This window comes from Sciurus carolinensis, chromosome 4 (genome assembly GCF_902686445.1).
Source record: "Sciurus carolinensis chromosome 4, mSciCar1.2, whole genome shotgun sequence".
Taxonomy (NCBI): domain Eukaryota; kingdom Metazoa; phylum Chordata; class Mammalia; order Rodentia; family Sciuridae; genus Sciurus; species Sciurus carolinensis.
The window spans coordinates 156,477,203-156,503,323 of NC_062216.1; the positions used below are offsets into that span (position 1 = coordinate 156,477,203).

Below are 26,121 nucleotides of genomic sequence, written 5' to 3' on the forward strand. Positions count from 1 at the left end.
CAGAAAATAATTTGTGTGAGAAAACAGTTTAACAGTAGGTCACATTTAAAATTCAGGACAGTAACTATATTGAGAAAAGAATTTTTGGACTGGGATGCAAATCCACCTGTCAAATCATGGTTGAACTGCAACTGTAAGTTGTTTTCCAGGACAAGCGTTCAGCAAAACTCCATGAAAACATTCCCAGTGGACTCAATTGGCCATATGCAAAAGTTGCTTATCTTATTATTATTTATAAAACAGGTGTTCCGTGTGTTATATCAACAAAATTTTTAAATGTATGTGTATAGTGTGTGTGTGTGTGTGTGTGTGTGCGCGCGCACACTTGCGTGTGCGTGCCCATGTGCGGGCCTGTCTCTCTGAGAGCAACTGTTAATCATTTACCAGCACAGCACTACCCTAACTTCCTGCCTTCCCTCTATTTCTTCAGTCCTTCTTCACATTCATACTTCGTAGCACTGGTTTTGTCTTTCATGGGGTTCTTTAAGCCACCTCCTGCCTCAGCTTTGCCACTACTCTCAAGTGTTCCCCTTCCTTCTCCTCAATACGTTTCACTCTCAACATTTCTGAGGTTCTTCAAATCTTTAACTAAAATCCCACTTCTTGGAGGATACCTTTCTTGACCTCTCTGACATGGTTGGGTCTCCCTGATTAATACCAGCACAGCACACTGTACTTTTCATGTTCATAATATACTAAGAAACATTATTGTATCATTTGTATCTAAGAAACAATAGTGTATCATTTCTCACTAAATTATCGTATCCTGCACTAGGATGCAAGTTGCATGAAGGTGAGAATCACATCGTTTTGTTCACTATTGAATATGGCCAGTGCTTAACAAGACTACCAGGAAAATAACAAGTTCTCAATAAATGCTTGTTCCTTTTTCCCTTTTTCTCCCTCGGCTGGATAGAATTGTTCCCATATGTGCCAATTTTCTGTTTGTCGTGATTAATAGAATTTTTGTGATGCCCTGGATTTTTCCATTTATCCCAATCAGTTGTTAACTCTTTACACGATTTACTTTATTACTATTATTGCTGTTCTTATTTTTCTTAGCACCTCCCTCCCTCCTTGGAAGGTGAGCTTCCAGAGGTTAGGCCGTGGGACTCTGACTTAGTACATTGCATCAGGTATCTAATTAAGGACACAGTGGTCAACAAGAGAGATATCATTTCTTTATGTTCTATGTGGCAAGACAGACATCAAACAAGTAAATGTATGCCAAGTGGTACTAAGTACTATGAGGGCAAATAAAGTCAGGTAAGAATGACAAATGTATTTAGTGTGTGCAGGAAAGGCCTCTCTGATAAGGTGAGTGGAAACCTGAGTAGCAAACAATGGAAGGTCTCTGGGCCCCAAAGCCTTCCAGGCTGTGAAACATGGCACAGAAATTCTGAGGAGGAAGTATGATTTTTGGGTTCAAAGAATGGCACAGAGGCCATGTCGCTGGAGCTGGAGCAAGGAAGTGGGGGTGAGGGCCATGTAGGTCCTTGTGGGTCACTATATAAAGTTTGGCTATTATTCTGAGGAAAATGGAAGTCCTTGAAGGGTCTTGAATAAAGGAATGGCATGTTTCTCCCCTGCCCTTTTAAAAATAGGATCACCCTGGCCCCAGTGCTAGGAATGAACTGTAAAGTACAAACACAGAAACTGGGAGACAAGTTAGAAGCCTATGGCAGGAATCTGGGTGAGAGCAACCTGGCTTAGACCAGAGTGATGGTGGCAGAGAGGATGAGAAGGTGCAAATTTAGCACAGTGATTTTGAAGATAAAATGTAAGAATTTTCTGATGGATTAATTGCATGGTATGAAGAGAAAACAAAAAATTGTTGACATTTTTGGGAAGGCACATATCATGCCCAGTGCTATGTTGTACACAGTCAGAGATCTAAAGAGACACTCTTTCCTCATGGCTATCTAGTGCAGCTGGGCAAATCCACTGTCGGCACTGACATGCCCATAGAAAATACTAACGGCTAATGTTTACACAACACCTCCCGTGTATGGGAATCCTTCATGTATCAGCAATTTGCCTACTATATTGATCATTTAATCTTTATAATCACCCCATGAAATACATAGTAATTATATCTCTAGCTTTCAGATGAAGAAACTGAGGTATAAAGGTGTAAGTAAAAGCCTAAAGTTTAAGGTCACAAGTGGCAGAGCTGAGATTTGAACCCAAGTGGTTGGCTCAAGAGTCTGATGGTTATCATCTCCACTGGTGCTAGAGCAAATGAAATCACAATGCGAGCTCTTATCCAAGAAGAACTGGGCTTGAAGTCCCTCAGTCAGCTGCAGAGCACAGAATGTCAGTACAAAGCCTCTTCAAACGAGGGAGGGAGAATTGGCAGGGCAGAGGGAGGTGTTGCAGCCACCTGGGACCCCATGGAGTGGAGAATGTCAACCTGAAGGATCTACAGAAACTGTTTCCTAAGAGGAGCAAATGATAACATTCCTAACAGATTTAAATGCAGGACTTTTACTTAACTGACTTTACTTTGGGAAACAGCTATTCCGTTTCGGGGAGTTGTTAGTTTCTCAGCTGTTTGATTGATTGAGTTAACAAAGAATGATGCAATACTTTTGGGACAGATGCTACACTAAACCAAGGATGGACACCGAGGCAAGGCTGCTTCCTTGCCTGTCCTCTGGAAAGTTTGTTCTTACAAAAGAGATAGTAGAAAACTGTAGCATACAAGGTCAGAAGAGGAGGGAACTCAAACAAAGGGTCCGAGAAGTTTGGTGCACAGAGTAGGGGCAGGAGAGGAATGGGACTGGCTTTAGGAAGAACTCGGCTTTTGTTCCATGCCTGAGAAGTGTGGATGTGAAAGGAAGGTGATTTAAGAATTACCTAAGGAAAAGCTCGGACAAAGACATGGAGGAAGGAGAGCTTGGTATAGGTGGGCAGAGGCTGGGGTCTCCAAAGAGACAGGATGTGAGAAAATTCTAGAAAGTTCAGGTCTTAATGTTTGGGGGTGAAGTGGTTTCTAGATACCTGACATTTTATGTTTAATTATTAGGCAATGAGAACCCATCAGGGAGTTTTGATTAGGAGAGTACTTACCAAGTTGCTGAGCACATAGTAGGTAGACAATTCATTGAGGTTTGTTCAACCCCAAAATGAAAGGAATTATTATGTCCAAAATTTATCAAGTGCTTGATATGCTAGGCACTTTTCTAAATATTTTAACTACTTATGCTATTAATTTTCACTACAGTTCATGAGGCAACTTCTCTATATCTATCCATTTCACGGACGAGGAAACCAGGAGTCAGAGAGGCCAAGTGTCGTGCTCCAAGTTTTGACTAATGAGTACATCTGGCCAGAGCCTGTGTTCTATGCTGCTGTGCCGTTTTGGAAAACAGAAAAAGAGGAGAGGAGAGGAGAGAACGGAGTGACAGGACCACTGTTATTCTTCAGAAAGGAAGCTGTGGTAGACCCAGCATAGCAGAGAAGTGGGGTCAGTTGGAAGTAAGAGACATTCCAAAGATAGAATCAACAAAATCTGTTATTACTTGACATGGGAGGCCAGGGAGAGGGAAGGGTTGGGGAGGCTGAGAGTGTCTAGCTCCTGTCTCTGGGAAGTAATAGAGCTGTGAAAACAAATCGCCAAGAGAGGGAAGGACGAAGGCAGACATTTGGGTACCCAGGAGCCTGCAAAGCGCTGGCAAAACTGGTTTTAAAAGGTGACCTCGGGACTCCTCACCTAGTCATGTTTCCCACTCTGGGGCTCTCTTGGTTTGTTCTGGGAATCTCGAGGCTTTCCCAAGGTTCCTTTCTATGTTTATATCACTTAGCAGGGAAGGATTGTTAATGACTAATCTGTGTCCATGGGGCACAGAGCCAAGGAAGAGATGCTGCGGCGAGGGCCGGAAGGCTGCCTGTGATCATCACGGCTTTTGCTGGAACTCTCTCCTCCTCCTCTCCTCACCCCACTGTTTCCTCAACTCACCCCAGTGTGAAATCAAATTCTGAGCATTTTTAGCAAAGTTTCTTGGGATTTGGAGAGGTGGACTGGACTCAAAATTCTTCCAGGACCTTGGATGTTTATCTCCCACCCAAAACAATCCAAGTAAGTACCTAATTCCTCTGGGCGTGGGAGTGTCTAACTCAGGCAATGGGGAAAAAACAGCTGCTTACAGGTTTCTCTTTGACACCTGTGATTTTTGTCAATGAATGAATTCTAAGTTTGATATACAATTCTGAAAACTGAAAAAGAAATAAAGCAACTGTAGAAACATAAAGAAGCAAGAATTAATGGATCAACGGTTGCTTACCTATTGAACAATTGTTTAGGAATATCCTTTTAACATTGTGGTTATCCAAAGAGAATCACTGGAGACAGTAAATTTCAGAAATGTCGTTTTGATTCTATAGATAGCTTGACCTGTGTGCTGTCTTCTGGTGATTTGCCAGATCTTGATGTGAGTCTGGGAACGTTGCTAATGTCAGATGACCCAGGAAATAGGAATAGGGTGCTGAAGCCATATTACTTGGCAAGAAAACTTTCCCCAGGAGAAGGGTAGCTCTGAAGAGTTTTCTCTTTTGACTTGAGTTATAAACTTCTCTATTGCTTTCCCTTCCTAAAATGACTATGAGATGGAAATATGTTTAAAAGATGGAAAGTGAGGAAGGTTTTTTTTTATTGGTGAGGAAGAATTTTATTATTAAAATTGTCTAAGGGCTGTATCTGTAGATAAGGCATCCCCTTGTCTGTTTCTGACAGTGAATTAGGAAACTGTGGAGCCTGGATCATTTCTCTTAATTGGACTTTAATTTAGAAAGGAGGGGGCGAGGGGATAACAAATGATTCACCTTAGATTCTTGAAGCAACTCACAACTGAGTTTTGAAAAAAATCTGATATTGTCTCTGGCGCTATCTTAGAACAGCTTTGGCTGTATTGATGACAGAGGTAGGGACACTTAAAATAATATTAATAATAAATTAGAAGGTGGGGAGGAAACTTCTGAAGATGATAGATAGCTTTATGGCATAGATCATGGTGATGATCTCACAGGTTTTTGTATGTCAACCATACCTCCATAAAGTGGTGTGTGTGTGTGTGTGTGTGTGTGTGTGTGTGTGTGTTCCTGTCCCTTACATGGGGGAGGAGGAGGGAAAGGGAAAGGGAAAGACATTTGGGAAGCCATCACTGTGTTTCTAGCTGTGATTTTATAAAATGATAAACTCTTCTCTTTGAATCACTCACTCCCTACCCCCAGTTCTCCAAATTGTGGACCTCTGCCATTTGCACCCTGGACTTTCTTGTTTTGCTGAGACTGTTGCAACATGACTGATGTAACTCCTAATTCATAGAAAAAAGTTCTGGGAAGAATAGAGCTCTCTCGTTCTGGGACCCTTCCTCAGTGTTTGGGAAACTCTATCCACTGTGCACCTCTGTAGCTGGTGAGGAAAAGTAAAGTCATCCTTGTCCTTTATCTTAGTTCCACATCTCCAAGATCAGGAAAGATTGTAATGGAAGACCCAGTGGTCGTGAGGCCCTGAGCTCTCAGAGGAAAAGAGAAGAAATGCGTGTGTGTATGCACCTGTGTGTGATAGAGCTAACTTTAATTCGACATCTACCAACATGTCCCAGGTTTTGCCTAAGTTGCCTATTTCCTTCTTACAACACTATGAAAGTTTTGCTTATACTCATTTTACAGATGAGGAAACTGAGGCTCAAAGAAGATGAGCAGCCTGTTCATGGTCAGACAGGAAGCAGCAGGGCCCGAGTTGGAGGGTAGGTTTTTCTGATTCTAAAGCCCCTTCCTTGCTTCCCTGATGTTGGAGGTTGGGAAATTTTGAAATCTGAAATGATGGGTGAGTAGGCTGACCAGCTGGCAAACATTTCAGCTTGACAGGGGCGATTTGTTAAAATCTGGAATTATTTTGAAGATTCCTAAAACCTCGTGCTTAGGGCATTTTCTAAGGAATGCACCATCAGCAGGGGAAGTGGAAAGTTTGCAGAGTTGTTTGTTTCAACGCAGAGGCCAGCCTAGGAGAGCTGATTGGATGCTTTGATTATTAGCATCTTAATTAAAGACTGGAATGAATCCATCAGGGCAGGTGCTGTGAATAGGGACATCCTTGGGGAGCTCAGGACTTCCATCGTTCACAGGGGCTGCGGATTATGAGTGCTGTGAGGGGGATATATTTTGAAAGACTTCCATTGCTTTTAGGGGGGTGCATAAAGGAAAGAAAGAAGGTGCATAAAGGAAAGAAAGAATGTTCTCTCCTGATAGTGTTTCCTTTGCTTTGTTTGCTGTCTCATTTTTCTTTTAAATCCTAGCAACAGAGACCATGAGGGAACCTGAAAGAAAGAGGGACAAATTCCTCCCTGGTATACTTTTGGGTGGTGCTTGTACATGCTGAGCACTTACTTTACCACTGAGCTACATCCCTAGTTTCCTCCTGGGTATTTTTTGTTGTCCCTATGTCTTCTACAAGTGGAGATATAATTAAGAGGCATCACTATATGAGTGTCCCCAAACTTCATGGGGAGGTGAAAGTCATCATTACATAAAAGAATATCCATCCTCCTTTTTTCCACTCACCTCTCCCATCCAGCACTGGGATTCCCTAACCCCACAGTGAATTATTTTCTCTATGTCTACTATTCTTTCTCTCTCTCCTCTTTGTAAATGTGTGTCAGTACAACATTAAGATAATGTCACTTGATTGCAAAGTGAAATTGCGAATATTGCACAGGAAGAAACATGGTATATTCTTTGCTAGACCTAAGAAATATAACAAAGTTCTGGTGATTATAGTTAATACATACAAATATAAAGTAAAATTTTATTAGTTTTCATTTTTCAAGATAAAAGTCTAATAAAAGTTTGAAGCCTTCCTCCTCCATTTAAGTAGACTGAGATAACTTTTTCCTGGTCCCAAGGAACCTGGGATAACTTGGGTTTCTTGTACTTTAATTAATGTCATTAATTCAAAGAAAGGAGAAGCAGCATGGCTTTGCATTTTCAAGTCTTTCAGGTACACAGAACATGGTTATTCAGTAGTCCTGGTAAATAATTTGCTTGTTTATGGAAAGGAGAGTCCTGCTGAGGTATGTTGCTGATCAGAGGAAAGCCCATTCTTCTGGGACTAACTATTTCTGATGGAGCAGAAAATTGCTGCCATTTCCTCAAGAGCCATGGAAACTCTCAGGGTAGACAGCAAGTCTACACCAGTGTGGGGCAAAGATTATGGTCGTGGTTTGGGAGTGCAGGGACAGGACAACCTAATATCATTCTAAAGTGGGAGTATGGAAGACTCTTGCTCTTTGGAGTCCAAGCTTTGAATTGGAGGCCATGATTGGGCTTCAGGGGGCCAGGGATCTTTTGAGACTCTTTTTTAAAACTGTGAATTTGACAGAGGATTCTATGTGATACTACAGTGGTGAATACATGTCATCGTATGTTTGTCAAAACCCATGGAACATATTATCCAAGAATGAACCCTGATATAAACTGGTCTTTGGCTGACAATGATGGGTCAGCGTAGGTTCACTGACTGTGAAAATGTACCACTCTGGCGAGGGACGTGGACAGTTAGGAGAGCATCTATCAATGCTGTGCAGAGGGTGTGGGTCTTTGGAGACTTTCTCTATTTTCTGTTCAGTTTTTCTATGAACCTAAAACCGTTCACCCCACCCCAAATTAATTGATTTTTAAAAATCTGTGCATTTTATGTATTTTTCCCCAACATTGAGGTTTACAATTTTCACAGAAATGCTGCACAATTCTAAAAGTGTTTTTTGTTTTTATTATTTTAAAAATATTTATTTATATTTATTTATTCATTCAGTTATTTTCGTGCATAATGCTAGGTGTCAAACCCAGGGCCTCACAAGCTAGGCACAAAATCTACCACTGAAGGGCACTCCCAGCCCTTAAACATGTCTTTTTTAAAAAAAAAAAAAAAAAAAAAACCCTTTCTCCCAGAGAAAATATGCCTTCTTCTACATCCAAAGGTGTAATTGGCAAAATGGAAGACAGGAAATGATGTCTTAGGGAATAGAGGTTCCTCAATGTATTCAACTTATAAAAAGATACAGCTTTATAACTCAGTCTAAAATCTCTCTTGGTCTTCCCCCAACCCTATCCACCCCTACTTCCCTCTTTCAATGTTATCACATATAAAACCACCTTACTCTGCCTACTGCCTGATATTTTATCCTATACATTGAGCTCAGTGTATTTATCCATCATCCCATTGTTGATGGTCATTTGATATTTTCCACCTTCTCACCATTAGAAGCAATACTGCAAAGAACATTCTTGTACACATGGGCAAAGGCTTCTCCAGGAAAGATACTTATGAACTAGAATTGCATCTTATTTTAACAGGTATTTCTAAAGAACCTTCCATAAACCTAAAACCTGTTCCCTCATTAGCCATGTATGTCAATAGATATTTCCATATCCTTCTCCAACTCTGATACTTACTAAACTTAAAGCTTTTTTGGACAATCTGATAGGTGAAAATGGTATCTAGTTATATTAATTTTCATTTTTCTAGTTTAAAATTAATTTTAGATGTTTTCTATGTTTATTGGCCACTTATTCTTCCACTTTGGTGGATTTCCTTTTTTTATATTCTTTGCCAATTTCTCCCTTGGATTGTTTATCCTTTCTCTTTATAGGAATGATTTATATATTGTTTGTATGAATATTTTGGCTGTTATTTATGTTACAAATATCATCCTCCAGTTTCAGATATTTAGCTTTGTTTATGGCATTTTAATTTTTGTCTTTAATCTTAATGTTGTCAAATTTATTGTTTTTCTTTTTATTTCTTGTTTAATTAGTCCTTCTCAATCCTCAAGTTCATAAAGATAATAAATATATTTCCCATTTTTCCATCCAATTTCATTGTTTTTAAAGTCCTTAATCCCTCTAAGGTTTATTTTAAAAGATAATGAAAGATAGAAATCTTTATTTTTACATCCAAAGAAATAGCCAATTTTCCTGACACGGTTTCTTGAATAGGCCATCCTTCTTCCACTGATTTGGGCTGAATCCATGAGCAACAGCACAAAGAACTATCTACAGTTGCTCAGAACACAATGTGTGGTTTTCCCCTCCTATAGCTAGCCCCACAACATGCCTTTTTCCTAGTGTTTTCCTAGTGGAACTTACTCTTTAAAGATGAACTTCAAGAATCACCCCTCAGAAATCTCCTTGTTGCACCCCTTCCTGAAACCCTCCAATGGCTACTGTTTAGAATACATTCCAAACTCCTTCCTGTGGCTAAGGAGGCCAGAGCTGCCAACTTCCAGCCTCATCCCACCTCCTGGGGCTTGCACATCTCCAGCCTTCCTGGGTTTGTGCTGTTCATCAACCCTCCAACACAGCCTCTAGTAGTTGCTGGCCACTCTGTAGGGACTTGCTTCCCCTTTGCATAACTTATTCCTTATCCTTCACATCTTGGTTCAAATGTCTACTTTTTGGAGAGATAGAGCTCGTCTCTGACTGTCCTCTCCGAATCGTTCAACTACACTGCTCTGTCCCTTATCTCTTTTTATCTTATCATCACCATCAGAAATCTTATTGCCAATCTATGTATCATCCACCTCTTGCTCTCTGCCTCATCCGCCACTGTGGACCTTTTCCTTAAGAACATTATTCTAGCCTTTGGACTGAATCCAGGGCTTTCCTTGAGCCTGAAATTATGGTGTCCTTTATGAACAAATTACATAGATACCCCACAAAGTATATGCTTCCATCAATGACGGTGTCCATCGATGTCACCAAGGATGGTATCTTTGTGTGTGAAGTGTTCATAGTGAACCAGGCATGTGGAATCAGTGCCTAGTTTTTATCTTCATCTTCTAAGAACTGAAACTCCTCTAAATCAGAGTCAAAGTTATTTAATTGGAATAGTATCTTTCCAGGGTCCCTGCTTGCAAATGGTTTATGCTAGATTAGAGGAGCTCCTTACACCATGAACTTCCCATGACATACAGTTTCTAAACAAGTAAATACTGATAACCAGAAAGTGGGAATCCAAACTACCAGTAACTATGTGTCTTATCACAATAAAAACAAACAGTGCATACCATTTTCAAAAATTTTTCCTGAGTGCCTAAATTAAGACGGGCTACAGAATCATACAAATAGACATAAAGTAAAATAAACATTTATCCCTGTTTCTACCAACACCCAAGGCTTAAACTTTGTATCATCAGGCTTCTTCCTCTTTTTTTTTTTGTATGCTGTACTAAATTCCATCCTTACCCTTTCTGTGGATGCTACCTGGTATGGTAACTGATCATCTCATCTCGTCAAACATTTCTGGAATTTTCCTCCTGCTTTTACTAACTTCCTTCCCCATCCCACTTTCTCCTTAGAGTACTCTTCTTTAACACAGATTTCACTGTGCTCCTCAAAATTACCAATATCTCCCTAATGGCCAGAGTTAGGTTCCCCCAAACATTTTATGGGAAGGAATTACTTCTTCCTCAGAAGTTTAAAAATGTATGTACTGGTGAGGATACAAAGGTATGAGAGAAAACATGTATGAATGTGTGTTTCTTTACAGATGAAAAAACTTTCTATAATATATAACTATATTATGATTCATTCAGTCTTGTTCATTATGAAATATTTCTGCCATGCAGAAAACAGAGTAATAAATTAATCTCTTGGGTTTATTACCCAACTTAAGAAGAGTGTTACAGAAGTTATGGAAACTCCCTCTGAACCCAACCCACTCACAATCTGTGCCACTATTCTTGAGTATGGGGTTCATCACTTTAAGTCTTTAGAGTAAGAGTGGGAACAAAAGTTATTTTTAAAAAAATTTTTTTATACAGAACAGAGAATGACTATTGCAGGCTTTGAAGACCATGTGTGTGTGTTATAAATACTCGATTCTGCTATTATGACTTAAAAGCAGCCTTGGACAACAAGTAAATGAAAGGGCAAATCTGCTCCTTGGCAGACTAGATTTGACCTGTATCACCGTTTTCTGACTCCTGCAGTACAGTATTGATGATAATATGTGGCATTGTTCTGCTTATCTTTTTTTTTTCTTTTTTTTTTTGTTCTGCTTATCTTTAAATACATAAATTACATCAGACTGTATGTATTATTCTGCAACCTGATTCTTTTGTTCAATGTTTTCAATTTATCCATGTGAATACATATGATTCAATTTCATTTTATAATCACTTATTTTAGTTCTGTTTATAGTCATTTTAATTACTATGTAGTACTGTGAAGCTAATAATCATCTATTGTATCCATTCTCCAACTGATTTATGCAGTTTCCAACTTTTTGCTTTTGGAAACAACACAGTGAACATTTTTGAACCTGTCACCCCATACCTATGTGAAAAGAACTATGAAAAGTTTACCGTTTAAACTTTGCAGTTGTCCTATTATTTCGTTTTAAAACCCTTATTAGCTGAGGCTCAGAGTGGTGGTGTGGGAAGGAGGTGGTGGGTGAATAGTCCCAGGTCAGGCCTGAGGTTGTGAACAGTCAGGACTGGTACTCCCCCATCTTCTCATGTCTCGTTCTCTGTGATATTTCTTCTAGACTACAGGAAAAAGAAATCTACAAAACTGAGAGTTGTAAGGGTACATTTGAATAAATGGAGGCAAACCATGCTCTTAAAAAAGGCAAAACTGAATATTATAAAGGTATAAATCTTCTTCCCTAAATATCTAGGTTTGGCACCATCCCAAATACTCAAACTTCTTTAAAAGAGAGTGTGATTCAAAAGATGATAATTATCATAGTGAATAAGTAAATGAGATCATCTTAGGAAATGTTGAAAAAAGAGTTGAAAGGATGATATTGGTATAAGGTATAACTCTAAGATAAATGGGCAACTAAGGTCAGTCTTAATAAAAGGAGCATCATAGATTAATGAGGAAGGGAAGAAGTATTTTGTGAAAATTCACCTTGTACCATAGAATAAAAGTAAAGAGCAAGAAAAGTAAGCTTTAAAAAAATTAATATACTTAAGTACATGCAATGCAAAACTTTTCAGGAAAAGATACAGACATATAGTAAATATGCCAGAATGTTAGTACATTCAACATACAACAACCTCTTCCAAGTCTGTAAAACACATGAACACTTTAATAGAAAATGTTCAAGGACAGAAATAGAAAACTATCACATATTGCCAATAAAGATGTGAAAATGTTTATCAACCTCACTACTAATCAAAGAAATGTGAGTTAATAAAAAAAGATAAGAGTTGTCATCTAACAAATCAGAAATGATGGTTCAAACTGAAAGTGGGCAATGCCAATGAAGGTGGGATGAGAAAGGTACTCTTACTGCTGATGGAGCGTAAACTGAGAAAAAAATTACAGAAAGCAGCTTGGCACTTTTACGCTTCTCTGTATTGCCTGAATTTTCTGCAATGGCCTTTTTATTAGAAAAATATTTTCATTTAAAATATAAATTTTAACAACTTTTCAGGAAAACAGGGCATGAAGGAATTCTTGAAGTTGGGACTGGATTAAGTCGACAAAACTATTAATTGAGAATGATTATGCTAACCCAGAGAGGGCAGTTGGTCCACCCACCTGCATTCACCCTATCCCCACCTCCAGGGCAGGAATGGGGAACGAGGAATGGAGGGAGAAGGTAGGGAAGTGGGCGCGTGCAAATTCAGATAGTCTTCTTTATCTGCTCTGATTCCATATTTAATCCTTTCTGTATTAACACATGCATGAATTCATTTGAATGGAAATGATGGCTTCCTGTTATCTGGCTTTTATTACTATGGAGAGTTCTTAGCCTCTCTGTCTGAGGTTGTTCAAATTTTATTACTTAGGTAGAAATTTTAACTGTGTTTTGAAGGGGGTTTGCTTCCTCTACTGTAGGTGCTCCAACTGTTGCCTGATGAGGGTATCTTCTTTTCTGATCTCCATTCTCTCTTTGACAATAAACTGCTTTCTTTATTTTTTGGCATGGAGAAGAATGAGCCACCTAAATGTAGAGACAGTCTCATGTGTGAGGTTTAGGTTTGATCAAGTGAGCAGTAATAATAACTAGTAATAAACTCAATCAAAAATTTAAATATTTAAAATCTTAAAGTCATGAGAAATCAAAAAAATCAAATATCTATGCATGTTAGTGGTAAAAAATTATAACATGATCAATAGTAGACTAAAGCATAGAAATGTGCTATATTAAGTTAATATTCTTCAGTGAAGTGGAATAAAATGTGAATTCAAGAAAGAAGAGGAATGATTTTTAAGTTTCCATCTGCCAAGAAAACATCTTCAAGTATTCGAAGGATGAGGAAGGACATTAAGCTATGGTACTTAGATTTAATTGGATAAATTTAACAGTAATGCAACCACATGTAAACATATCAACTTTTACAGTATGACAGAAATTACATTTATTGAAAGTATATTAGCTTTTAGTGAAAAACTGTAGATATCAACCCCAAAAAATGTGTTGAAGGAGCATATTGTTTTTCAAACTTCTTTTAGGGAGAAAGTGAATAAAAATATTTGAAGACCATTAGTGTAGAGAATAACCATTACTTATTCTCAATATATAAAATAATTCCTTTTGTAGAAGGGAGGACTTGAAGGGAAAATAAACACTCCAGGGTTAAAGTCTGGGGTATCCTAGGAATTACTTTTTTTTTTATTACAGTTCTTTCCCCAGTAAGAATAATATTGGAGAAAAGAGGGCATACAAATAACCCAAGTTAAAAAGATATGTATATGGAAACATTTGGTAAATAGCATAAAGCTGCTAATCCCAGTAAGAAGCTGTTAGAGATAAGAAGATTCTACTATAATGATATGTGTATTATTAAGCAGATTTATATCCAAAAGACAATCTTTACATTTATACACAGTTTACCTATAATATTAGTTTGATTCTTTCCAAGCCCTTCTGTTCTTTAATTAAGGCAGGGTTTAGCATATATATATATATATATATATATATATATATATATATATTATTTTTTTTTTTTTCTGTAAAGGGATAAGTAATAAGTACCTTTGGCTTTGCAGGTCATGCAATCTTGTGTTGCAACTACTCAGCTCTGACATTGTGGGGTGAAAGCAGCCATAGACATGCCATCAAAAATGAGTGTGGCTATGTGCCAATAAATCTTTATTTATGGACACCAGATTTCAAAATGCATATAACTTTCATATGCCAGAAAATATCCTTCTTTTGATTTTTTTCAACTATTTGAAAACGTAAAACCATGCTAAACTTGCAGGTGATACAAAAACAGGCTGCAGGCCAGTCTGGGCCTGCAGGTAACAGTTGGCAAACTTATTTTCAGATATAGTGTTTAAAGGCCTCTTTCTGTGGAAAATGGGCATGGTATCTGGAAGGAGACACAGGAAACTGGCCACTGTCATTGTATTTAGGTTAGTGTAATGTGTGACTGAGCTGGGACGATTTACTCTCCAGTCTACTGTTTGAATTACTCTCCATGTGCTAAGGTTTGGATATAGCTTGAGTGTGTCTCCTCAGGGTTCGTGTGCTGGAAGCTTGGATATAGTATATCAATGTCAAGAGCTGATGGAAAGAAAAAAAAAAAAAGACTAGGTCACAACATCTCTTCCAAAACAAACAAAAAAAATCCTGTGAAAATTGACTTTTCTCTTTCCTGGTAATGTTATTTTTTGGGCAGAAGTTTTTCATTTAATAATATTCAATTTGTCTTAAAAAAAAAAGAGGTGGGACATAGCAGAAGGTAATTAGGTCATGAAGGTCCCATCCTCAGAAGGGCTTAGTGCTGGTCTCACAAAGTAAATTAGTTCTTCCAAGTACAGGTTGTTACATAAAGCAAGGCCACTCCACTCACTTGGCCCCATCAGCATGTGGCAATTTCCCTTCCCATTTCTTCCCCCTGTTGTGATAGGGACAGGGGCCTTTGCCAGGATGTCAGTGCCATGTTCCAGCTACCAGAATCACAAGTCAAATAAACTTCTTTACTTTATAAGTTAGCCAGGCAGATGTTTTGTTATAGCAACACAAAACAGCCTAAGACACCATTATTTGTGCTGTCATTTCAAAAATTAAAGAATTTCCTTTTTATAAAAAAAAGAAACCCTTCAGGAGTTGTGAATCTATTGAATCTGGTTTGAGTGAACCCTTTTTGACTATCTGAGTTTAAAGAGTTTTGTTGCTAGCTATTCAAGGGCACCAACATGGTAAGCCTCCTGCCAGGGATAATAATCCAAATGATTCAGATTTAGGGGAATTGGACTTTCACTTGGGTGAGCAAATGATAAATTATGTCCTAAAGCTTGTGCCAATGAGAGAATGAAATCCTTATCTTATGTCATTTTTTCCAGGAAGAGCATGCCAAATGTCATGGATTTGGCAGAACTAAGCAAGAAAAGCAATAAATACAGATAATTTAAGTGAGCCAACATTTCTTTGGGGCCTGCTGTGTGCCAACCACTTGAATTTAAAGTGCCAAGTTTATATGAATATTACAGGAATCCAAAGTGAAGATGAGTATACCTAGAAAATATTAGAGAGTTGTAATATGCTGTTCAAGTACGGGGAAGCTTTATGAACATCATTTAAGGTTAAAAAAAAAAAAGGATAGATTCTGGGTGCAGTGGTGCATACTGTAGTTTCAGCTACTCACAAGGCTGAGGTAAGAGGATCACTTGAGCCCAGGAGTTTGGTACTAGTCTGGGTAGTATAGTCAAAGACTCTTAAAAAAAATAAAAAGCAAAATCATTCGAGGAAAGAAAAGCACAGAGGGAAACCTAAAGTCACAGTTAGAGATTTATAATCTTTTGTGTGTGTATGTGTGTTGCTGGGGATGGAACCCAGAATCTTGCACACACTAGGCAAGTGCTCCACCACTGAGCTACATCCCTTTCCTATTTTTTTTTTTTTTTGCGGTGCTGGGGATTGAACCCAGGGCCTTGTGCTTGCAAGGCAAGCACTCTACCAACTGAGCTATATCCCTAAACCCCCCTTCCTATTTTTTAAAGGCCAGAGGAAATGAGACTTAAGCTACACGCTATAAATTTGGTTTGAATATTAGGAAAAATTATTTACTTTTCATTGTCAAATTTCCTAATCCACAGAGAGGGGAAACTCTATCTAGAGCAGTAGTTGACTATTTGGAGGGCTTTTAAATTATTTATTAAAGCACATATACACACGTACATATATTTAGTATGTGGGATTTGTATGTATATTCATATCCATACTTATGCAATTGGTATTATGTATTGAAACTTGAGTCCCAAACTAACTTGTGAGTGTGAATGAGACCCCATTGTTAGCAACAACTCGACTTTTACTGACATCGTCCTCAGGACCTCCAGGTTCCTATCAGAGTCTCTCTTCCCACTTACAGTCCCTTCCCACTAACAGAACACTTCAGGAGTGCCTTGGGGTCTCTTTATGTTCATAATCAATCTGCTCTGGGTTGGAGTGGGCAGTGCATCAGTCACCCAGTAGTCATGTTACTCTGCTGGGTGCTTCTCTACGGTTGTGATGCTGCTTCTGTTTCACAATTGTCCCAGGAAGGCCCTGGGCTCTTTCAGGTTCAAAGTTCCACCATGCTGTGTGGCAGAGTTATTTGAGGGTAAAGGTGGAGTTGAGACGAACAATCTCTCTTACTTGCTGTGTTCTGTCAAAGAGTCTGCCTTATACTTCAGTGTTTCCAGGCTTCGTTTTTATTTATAGGTCTTCCCTTCTCTCCTTTGGGTGGTAGAAAAACATTTGGAGTTAAACACAGTTACACTGAGAATTATGCATTTCTTTAATGACTGAGTTTGTACTTTGGGATGAAAAATCACAGTTCTTAGCACCTCCTGACTTTAGAAGGAGTTTTCTCCCAGCAAGCATCTTGTTTTTCTGGAGTTGGATAGTAGAGTTTGGTAGGGTTGATAGGGCTGCACCATTGGCTTATTAGGTGGACCCAGGTCTGCCTGATCCCCCACAGGGGACACAGCTTGTGTCCCTTCTCAGGGGGACTCTCATTTTTGCTTCTTCACTCCCTCTCTAGTATTTTCTCGCAATTCAGATGATTCCAGTATTGCCCATCTTTAAAACGAACCTGAAACCATGTCCTCTTTCAGATACTTCCCTATTCACTGACTCCTTGTCTTCTCACAAAAAAGTTCTCTACTGGAGCACCCTGTTCTTTGCCTCAGTAACCAACCTTCAGGATACTCTAATCATCTGAGTATTCATGTTACTTTTTCAATGTCTCTATTCCTCAATAAGCTTGGTATCATGGATCATGGATGCTATTTTTTTTTTTTTTTTTTTTTTGTCTTCTCCATTTTATTTCCAAAGATCTAGTGAGTGGTTTATTGTAGAATAAATGCTCAGGAGATGATGATGAAAGCTTGAATTAATGAACAAACGAAGAAAACTTCGTTTCCTGGTGGATTACCTTACTGGAAGCCAGATATATCTGAAATTTAATTCTGTTTGAGCTGGGACATTTGATGAGTAAGAGAGAAATAGAGGCCAAGTAGTGTGGAAATCTTAACGAAATAAATATTTGTCCAACAAAACCCTGATGTTTTCTTCCTGAGTAGTAAATGGAAACACTCCTTGGTAAACAAGACGATTTCTTGGTGGGGATAGGATAAAATGATTTGAAAATCATCCTCAGAAAGTAGCATACCTTTCATTATTCAATCTTTCAAATTACTTTTTAGGAGGTAGACAGCATCTTGGGAAGAAGGAAGGAAGACCTAGTGGTATAGCTCACAGTGAGCACGGCCTCTCTTGGACTTATTCTGGATATTTCCGCAGGATGAAACTTCAGGGATTTTGGTGAGATTTACCATTATTTTTCTTTTTACCATAACAGCTTTTTTTTTTTTTTTTTCTTTTCTTTTTCTTCTTCTTCTTTGTTGAGGGAGTTGAACTGTGGCCTCACACATGTCAGCAAGTGCTCTATCACTGAGCTACATCCCAGCCTTAGCAGAACCTCCTTTTACCCTATTCTAAAATTACTCAGGTTGACATGAGATTGAAAATGCAAGTCCTCGAAACTCTCACTAAAAGACAGAAATAAAGAAGAAACACTTTCTGAATTTTTGATCTGCTGACCATGCACAAATTGTCAAGAAAGTTTCAGCAGGAAGTATCCTATCACTATTGTGTTTACACAAACCTGGTCAACTTTCAAATAAAGTTTAAGAAAATAAAACATGGATTCATCCTGTTGTGTTTTTTTCTTTTCTTTCTTTCTTTCTTTTTTTTTTTTTTAGTTGTAGATGGACACAAAACCTTTACTTGAGTTATTTATTTTTATGTGGTGCTGAGGATTGAACCCAGTGCCTCACACATGCTAGGCAAATGCTCTACCACTGAGCTACAGCCCCAGCCCAGGATTCATCTCATTTTGAATTAAAGCTTTTGTATTTGTTTCTGTTTTTCTTTCTCAATATAAAAGAAAGTCATAACTAAAATGTCATCATATTTTGTCCAAATCTCCCAATTGCTGAAATTTAAATGAAAACATATGGTGTTTCCCCAGATAAATTAGAGAGCATCTCCTCTGAAAGCATGCATCTTGGACATTTTTAAGTCCAAATAAGGTGTAAATATCATCACTGTTGAGAAAGGCTATGACAAAATGTCTACAAAGGAGCCATTTGCCCTTACATACGTCAGCCTTCCCTCTCCTTCCCCATCTCTGTCAACCAGCTTCACACCCACCTTGAACCATGAACTCTCTATTTATTTGCTTTTCAGGGTTTTTATTTGAAGACCACCGTAATGAAAGTGCATTCTCAAATTAAAAAGTTTGAAGGGGAACAAAAATGAATCTTATTGAACACTCCCATTTACCAGCCATGGATGAATTTTCTCTTTCTGAAAATTTATTTGGTAAGTTGTGAAATTGATTAAATATCCATAAAAAGAAACTACCATTTGGAAATACATGAGAAAGGACCCCTAGATAATTAGTTCAACAGAGAATCAAGAAAATGTTTTTGTTCCTTTTAATCCTTTAAGTACTCAATAAATGTTAGCTACCCTGCCAAGTTAGAAGCAGATTGGACCTTGGATTCATTGAACCAAATTGTCTTTTTTTTTTTTTTTCTTTTTAAATAGATGAGGACTGCAAGAAATCTGGGAGCTTCGTGACTTGCCCAAGGCCACGAGGCTAGATAATTAACAGAGCTGCGAGTAGCAGCTGATTCCTGCTCTAGGGCTAATTCTAATATTATTATAGCAGGTATAAAGTTTGAAATCATGATTTATATGGTTTAATATGATATCTGTTAAAGACTGAAGTTACTTGGGTTACAACTCTGCAGTAGGCTTCCTTTCCAACATTCCTCCAATGCTGGGGGATCTATGGCACAGTGTCGGGATTAGTCATTTAAACTGGACTGAGGACAAATTGTACTGTTTCCAGTAGATCTGTAACTAGATGATACCATAAAATGATATATTGCTCCCACTTTATGTGTGTATGAAAAACATCTCATTATAAAAAGTTTCAATTGAGAACATAAGCAAAGAGTCAAAATGGGGCAATATTTTGGGTGGGGCAGGCCGACTTCCTGCCACACTCAAAACTATTCCCTTCTGTATAAGAACACTTCTGGGGTCCAGGATGCTCCCAGTCCTCATCCAACATTGATATATGAACCGTGGTAGACTATGATTGCGAAAAATGTGAGCACTTGAAATTCCCTCAAGTTCAATGTGTCGAGGCATGATCCCTTATTTGGTTTCAGATATCCCTAGGAGATATTATAGTTTACTCTATTACTCTCCTAGTCATTATCATTTTAGTGTGTAATGGGTTATCAGGTCATTTCCAAGGAAGGATCATTATTTGCATTACCTATATACATGTCTGCCTGCCATATAGCATAAGGGCATTTAAGGGTAGTGACCTTATTTTATTAATCCTTGAATCTACTTGCTATATAGCAATGTAGTAGTAAGTTATAGAAATAAGAGAGAAAGAAGCTGAGGTAACTCTCAGTGAGACCAAAGGCGGTGTAGCAATTACCTGTGAAATCCAGTTCTCCTCATACTCACTCCATCTTATTTCTTCCAATTGGCTTTTCTTCATCCTGTGGATGTGGTCAAGGGCTGTGGGAAGCCCTGCCTCCCTATCTGGCCACTTGACCTTTTGCTTCTGGTCTTTAGGAAAATTAATAAGTAGCTTCTTAATTTTTGCTCAAAGAGACCTCACAACAGAATTAGGACTATTAGTACATATAGACAAAGGAAAATTCCACTTAAGATGGTTTTTCAAGTAAAAACTGCCATTTCCTGCTCTGAAATTTTATAACATGTGTTGCAATCTCCCAGTCTGAACATTATTAAACCAATCTAGTCAGCTTTAGTTTGTACGTGCGGAGGAATTGTAGGATTCTCTCACAAACTAGCCCAGTTGTAAGCTAGGGTACCAGTCGTAGGTTCACCTGAGCAGCCAGGAGGTGAAAACAATGTCACCAGCAGAGAAAACGCTGAGAAGGTGCTTTCTGATTGGAAGCACCTGAAAATGATTGCTAAGGATGCAGCGAGACTCCTGCTTTCTGCATGGTGGTACCCTTGTCTCTTTCTGGCTGGATCATTGTCCTAACACTGCATTTGAGGTTTTTGGGGATGTGCAGCACTAGGCGCCGAGCTGTGATGTTTGACTGTTGGTCCTGGATGGAGCAGTTTCTTCACCTCTTTATCTGGTCCCCTCTTCTGGTAAGCAAATCAGAACCGCCATGTGTGGTTAGCTTTTTCCCATTAAGCTGTGGAGCCAGGCCTAAAGCATTCTCTCCAAATACATTTCCTCTGTGACCTCAGTCTTGCTCTACTCAACATACCTGGGTCAGAGGTAGGCCAAAGGGGACTGACTGGCCTTCCTTGATTCCTTCCTTCCTCTTCTCCATCTTTTTGTGTGTCTTGATGACACATGAATTCTTTGACTCTCCCCTCTCCTGCCCTCCTGAATTTAGAGTGGAATATATCAGGAAAAAAGACTTTGGCCCATGGATGAGTAGCCCCAGGGTCTAACTTATCATTCTGGATCTTAAGCTATGCCAGAGGTGCAGAAGGGTTAATCTATGGGTCCAAATAACCAGAGAGCTGGATTCTTTTCCAATGGTCTGTGCACTCAAAACTAGCAATCAAGTTACAGTAATGGCAAGTGAGGTTCTTGGCACAGAGTATGGGAGAACTCCCATTTCTTCCATTCAAATGTTGAGCACTTATGAAAAGCTGGGTATTGGTATAGAGAATTAGACAAGATCCTAATGGAGAGTGGACTCACAATAAACATGGAAATAAGTGAATAAATGAAATAATATCAGGTGTTATGAAAATAGCAACATAGGACAATGTCATTGGGACTGAAGGGATGGGCTGCCCTATCTGACTAGGTCAGGAAGAGCTTCTGAGGAATTGACAATTGAAATCAGACTGAAGGACTAGAAGCTGAGAATGTTCTGGAAGGAGGGAATAGCAAGTGCAAAGGCCTCAAGTGTGGACTTGGAAGGACCTTGTCTTCCCATTCTTACTGAGGGCAGTAGAAAGTCTAGAGTCTGGTCTGGCTCTGGACCTGCTTTTCCATTAGCCAGCTGTGCAGCTGGAACAGCTCATTCAGGTTCAGTTGGTAAAATGGGATATTTAGGCTGGGAATTTTGGAACCTCCATGTAGTTTTAACTTTTTTTTTTTTTTTTTTTTTTTGGTTCTGGGGATCTAACCCAGAGGCACTTTACCACTGAGCCACATCAATCTTTTTTTATTTTTAGACAGGTTTTCACTAAGTTGCTGAGGCTGACCTTGAATTTGTGATCCTCCTGTCTCAGCCTTCCCAGTAGCTGGGATAACAGGTGTGTACCACCGTCCCTGGCTTAGTTTTAACATTTGGGTCCACAAAATGTGGTAGTTGCCCCTGTCAGGAAGTGGTGCTCACTTTGTATATGACTTGACCAGTCCATTCAAGGTGGTCCTGGGCATGGTCCCTCTCACTGCAGATTAGTACAAAGTCATGATTAAATCCCAACTTGAAGATGTTGGGAAGGTGACTTGTATGGAAGACAAATACTGTTGGGCACTCACTAATGGGTGCTGGAGACACGAAGGACCTTTTCAATGATAACTTTTAGCTTTTTCTAGAGATGGCCATGGACTCTTCATTCCTCAAGGGTTTTGCTTAAGAGGAAGAGGAGTATCTCCACCCATAGAAATGATTAATCCTAAAAGGTAGAGCCTGAAGGAAGAATTGTGTGCAGACAGTGTTTACATGAGAGGTGATGGGGGAGCAGATGTGAGGGCCTGGGGTAATGAGACAGGGAAGGAAGGAAAATCAATGTGAGGTGAATTATCCTGATCACACTGTGAGCAAGGTGGGAGTAGCATAGAGAATTGTCAGTGATTGGCGTGTTTAATAACCAGTCTTTCTCTCCCCCTGGTTGAGAGTCATCCTGGGGGGTTACTCTGCAGTTCTGGACTGTCCTTGTGCTCGGGTCCAACTCTTTTCTGGGCTGTTGGAGACATTCTAGTCAGAAAGCAAAAGGGTGAGCCGCACATTCTTGAAGTGACAGGCTGTCAGTCTCAGTTGAGTCTGAGGTGAGTCTGTGCTCATATGGGATAAGTGAGCACAGCTGCAGCTCAAGTCAGAGGTGACCAAAGGACTGTGACATCATCACCAGGAAAAGGAGGATAAAAGCTTGGGCAAAATGGAGCTAAAGATGGGATGCTGGAATCACCTTCCTGAGTCCCTTTAATTTATTCTACTGCCCTGGTAAATCCAGATGGGAATCTAGCCTATAGGTAACTGAATCCCCATAGACGACTCAGAATGGAAGGACTTGGTGACCTGACAAGATAAGTCTCCTTTCCCTTGAGAGAGGCTACAAGCCAGGAAACTCGGTCAAAGATTAATTCAGGGGTTCAAAAAAAGGCATCTCTTTGAATGAAGGCAAGGTATATGATTAGTGCATAATAAAAGGCAGGAATGACAAAGTCCACAGTTTTCCATGTTTTAACATAGCGAACAGGTAGGAGGTGGTGAATTAATTAAAATCTGTATTCTCTTTTAGCAAATTGTGGTTTAAAAACCGACAAGTCACAGAACTTTAAAGATTAATAAGCAGAGTATTGTAAAAATGGAGCAGAATAAGCAGAGAAAGTATAGTCTTATGCTTTCATGCCCCAAATTCTCAGAGTGGTGCATCTTGATTCATTTAACTCAGTAGTATTGGGAAAAGTTCACTGAATGCGAGTGGGAAAAAAAGAAATGAAATTGAAAAAAAAATAAAGTCTTCAAGGCAAGTGACACTTGAACAACAGTTCTCTGCCTTGTGAAGTAGAGGTGCTAAGGACTTCACAGCCCAGGGAGGAATGAATGGATTGTGTGGGAAAGTGTTCTGCAAACTGCAAGTCATCATGAAACATCCTAATTAAGCCAGGGTTGGAAAAGAAATGTGTTATATTTAAGTTGTTGAAATGATAAACACTACTCCGCTCATTAAAAGAAGGAAGTACTGTTTATCTTAGCATTGTTGAGTGCAAAGAATTTTCAAAGACCCAATAAAATTAACAATATGTAAACATTGCTGGGTGCTTTAAGGAAAGGAACACATGTTCCGTCTCATGTTGGCAATATAGTATTGCTAGCAACAGCTTTGAAATCCACATTTTATATTCTATTCATTATTGTATCTAATGATTTTTCTGAAGTCCCATTTCTAGGGACTCAGCTAGTGACAGAGGCAATCCTCTCCACTAATACTCCTTTTCCTTTGGCTATTTTTTCTTGCTTTATGTGCCACTCAGGTATTTGTGTCCATTTTCTCTGCATTTGCTTTATTTTATTTTATTTTGAAATACTGGGATTGAACCCAGGACCTTGCACATGCTAGGCAAGCACTCTGCCACTGAGCTACAGCCCCAGTCCTGTGTATGCTTTATTTTTATAGAAGATACTCACTTTGGAATCCAGTTCTTGCTTATGCCATAAGCTTAAATTAAGACTCTTCCAGATGTTACAGAGTCATCCAGATGTTTTAAAATACAATTAAAAATCTTGAGATGCAGTTTTGAAGAATATTTCTGACATTTGATTTCAAGTGTATTTTTCCATCTCATTGAGTTCAACTCAAGTGAATGTAGTTCTGACTTATTGGCTGAATTAAAATGTAAAATTTCTAGAACATGGAAAGCTACCATTGGCTTAGAAAAAAAATGAAGCTATGTTTCAGCATGCTTGAACTACTTCATCACTATTAATTTCTTATTCACGTTTCTTCCACAGATCTAAACAGTCTCTAAAGTTTTTGTTCATTCATTGTGGCTTTGATTTTTACTCTGTCAAGGAATCTCAGATCTGTTACTCTTATCAGTGCAATGAAGAACTTGGGGAAGGAAAGAAATGTTGAGTGAGCCTTTCCTTATTACAAAATGGATTAATGCTTCTTTAGATAGGGCATGCATAGTTTGGTAAAGGCAAATTCCTTAACTCCATGTAAATTCTTGGCCTTATCAAGTGCTCAGAAGAATACCAGGCACATGGTTAGTACCTGCACTGTGTCTGCCATTAATATCAATTCTCACAAGACTCCTATGAGGTGGATGCCATTACTATTCCCTCTCTATGGTGAGAAAATGGATGTTTAAAGATGTTAAATAATCTGCTTAACGTTCATAAGTAGGCCACCATAATATAATCAGGACATAGAATCAGATTTGAATGTTTAAGGCTCCAGGCTAAGAGAACAGTCCTATTCACATTCCCAATGGAGAAAGTCTTTCCAACAAGGTCATAGTAAAGTCTGTTGACCAGCTCTCTTCTCAAGGAGAGTGCTCAGAAAAGCATTGCCAACATTTTTTTGTGGGGCTTCCCCTTTTTCACACCTTCATAGTTGATGCCCTACTCAATGTGATTGACCTATCATTCACATTGTTCTCAAATACTGCTTACCATAGTGCTGTCTAATAGAGCTTTCTGTAATGATGGAATATTCTAGATCCACTTTGTCCACTACAGTAACCACTGTCCATGGTTTGTTTTTGAACACTTAAAATGTGACCCGTGTGAAAGAGGAACTAACTCTAATTTAACTTAGTTTAAATTTAAGTAGCCTTATACAGCTAATGGCTACTGTTGCAGATAGCACAGATATGGATGGAAAAAAGTATTTTTAGAAGAAAAAGATAACATAAGGCAGTTGATCACTTCCAAAAGATGCAACGGGATCCAAATTCATCCTACATTGAGAACGGGTCTCTTGGATCCACTAAATCATCCCACTTCTTATTTATAATAGATGTTTTTGAGCAACAGATGGGTCCATTTATGTTGACCAGTGAAAAATATAGTGGGGAATTCTTGAAATAGAAAATTTGGAGATTGTCTTGGTTCACATCCTTTGGGTAGTTCTTTCACCTGAGATCCTCTCAGGACAAGGAAATTTCTTGGATCTTGAGGTGAGGAGAATGAGGTCAGAGAGTAAATAGACAGCAGCTTTGCAAATGGCGACCCTTAATTAAGCAATCCAAGCTGAAATATACTCACAGACCATCACTCTTTTCTTCTATCTTGGTAAATTCAGGAGAGCGTACCTTAGTTTTTCATCTACAGGATTTTGAACCAGAAGTCATGGGTTAAAGTCCTTGCTCTATCCCTTACTAACTGGGTCACTATACACAAATCACTTAACCTCATCGAGTTGCTTTTCCTCCTCTGTAAAATGGGGTTGAAGACAGTGGGCCTCATAAATAATACCTTTCTCAAAGGGTAGAAGTGAAGATAACGTTATGGAACCACTTTTTGTACTTGCAAAGGCTGTAGAGAAGTCTTGGCAATCACTTACATTTAAGTATCACCTTTGCCTCTTAAAACTGCTTTCATGTTCATTATCTCATTTAACCTTCATAACAGTCCTGTGAGGGCAGGAATTATTATCTGTGTTCTACCAACTGTTAATGTAGAAAAATGGGGCCACGGGAGCTGAGAGACTTGCTTAAGTTTATTCATGTGTTTGACTGCATTAGGCCTGGACTCAACCATGGACCTACTGAATCATCTTTTAAAGCCTTCTCTCTAAAAAGTACCCAACAGTTTTAAACCTGATGTCCAGAAATTATGCTACAACATATAAAATGGAATTATTTGTTTAGTAAGCAACCCACAGTATACTTGAGTCCAAAG

General features: G+C 38.8%; 1 protein-coding gene across 3 annotated transcripts in view; it reads left to right on the forward strand.

Moving 5' to 3' along the window:
* Nucleotides 1–3,620: 3,620 nt before the first annotated feature.
* Nucleotides 3,621–26,121, forward strand: part of Nr1h4 (nuclear receptor subfamily 1 group H member 4) — a 73,768-nt gene continuing 51,267 nt past the window's right edge. Inside the window, exons 1-4 of one of the 3 annotated variants that reach the window (XM_047551531.1) lie at nt 3,621–4,081; nt 5,674–5,750; nt 17,656–17,773; nt 18,701–18,835. In XM_047551531.1, the coding sequence (XP_047407487.1) occupies nt 18,769–18,835 (67 nt within the window). In that variant the 5' untranslated portion in view covers nt 3,621–4,081; nt 5,674–5,750; nt 17,656–17,773; nt 18,701–18,768. The remainder of the gene's footprint in view (nt 4,082–5,673; nt 5,751–17,655; nt 17,774–18,700; nt 18,836–26,121) is intronic. The other 2 variants (XM_047551533.1, XM_047551532.1) reach the window with 2 other exon arrangements.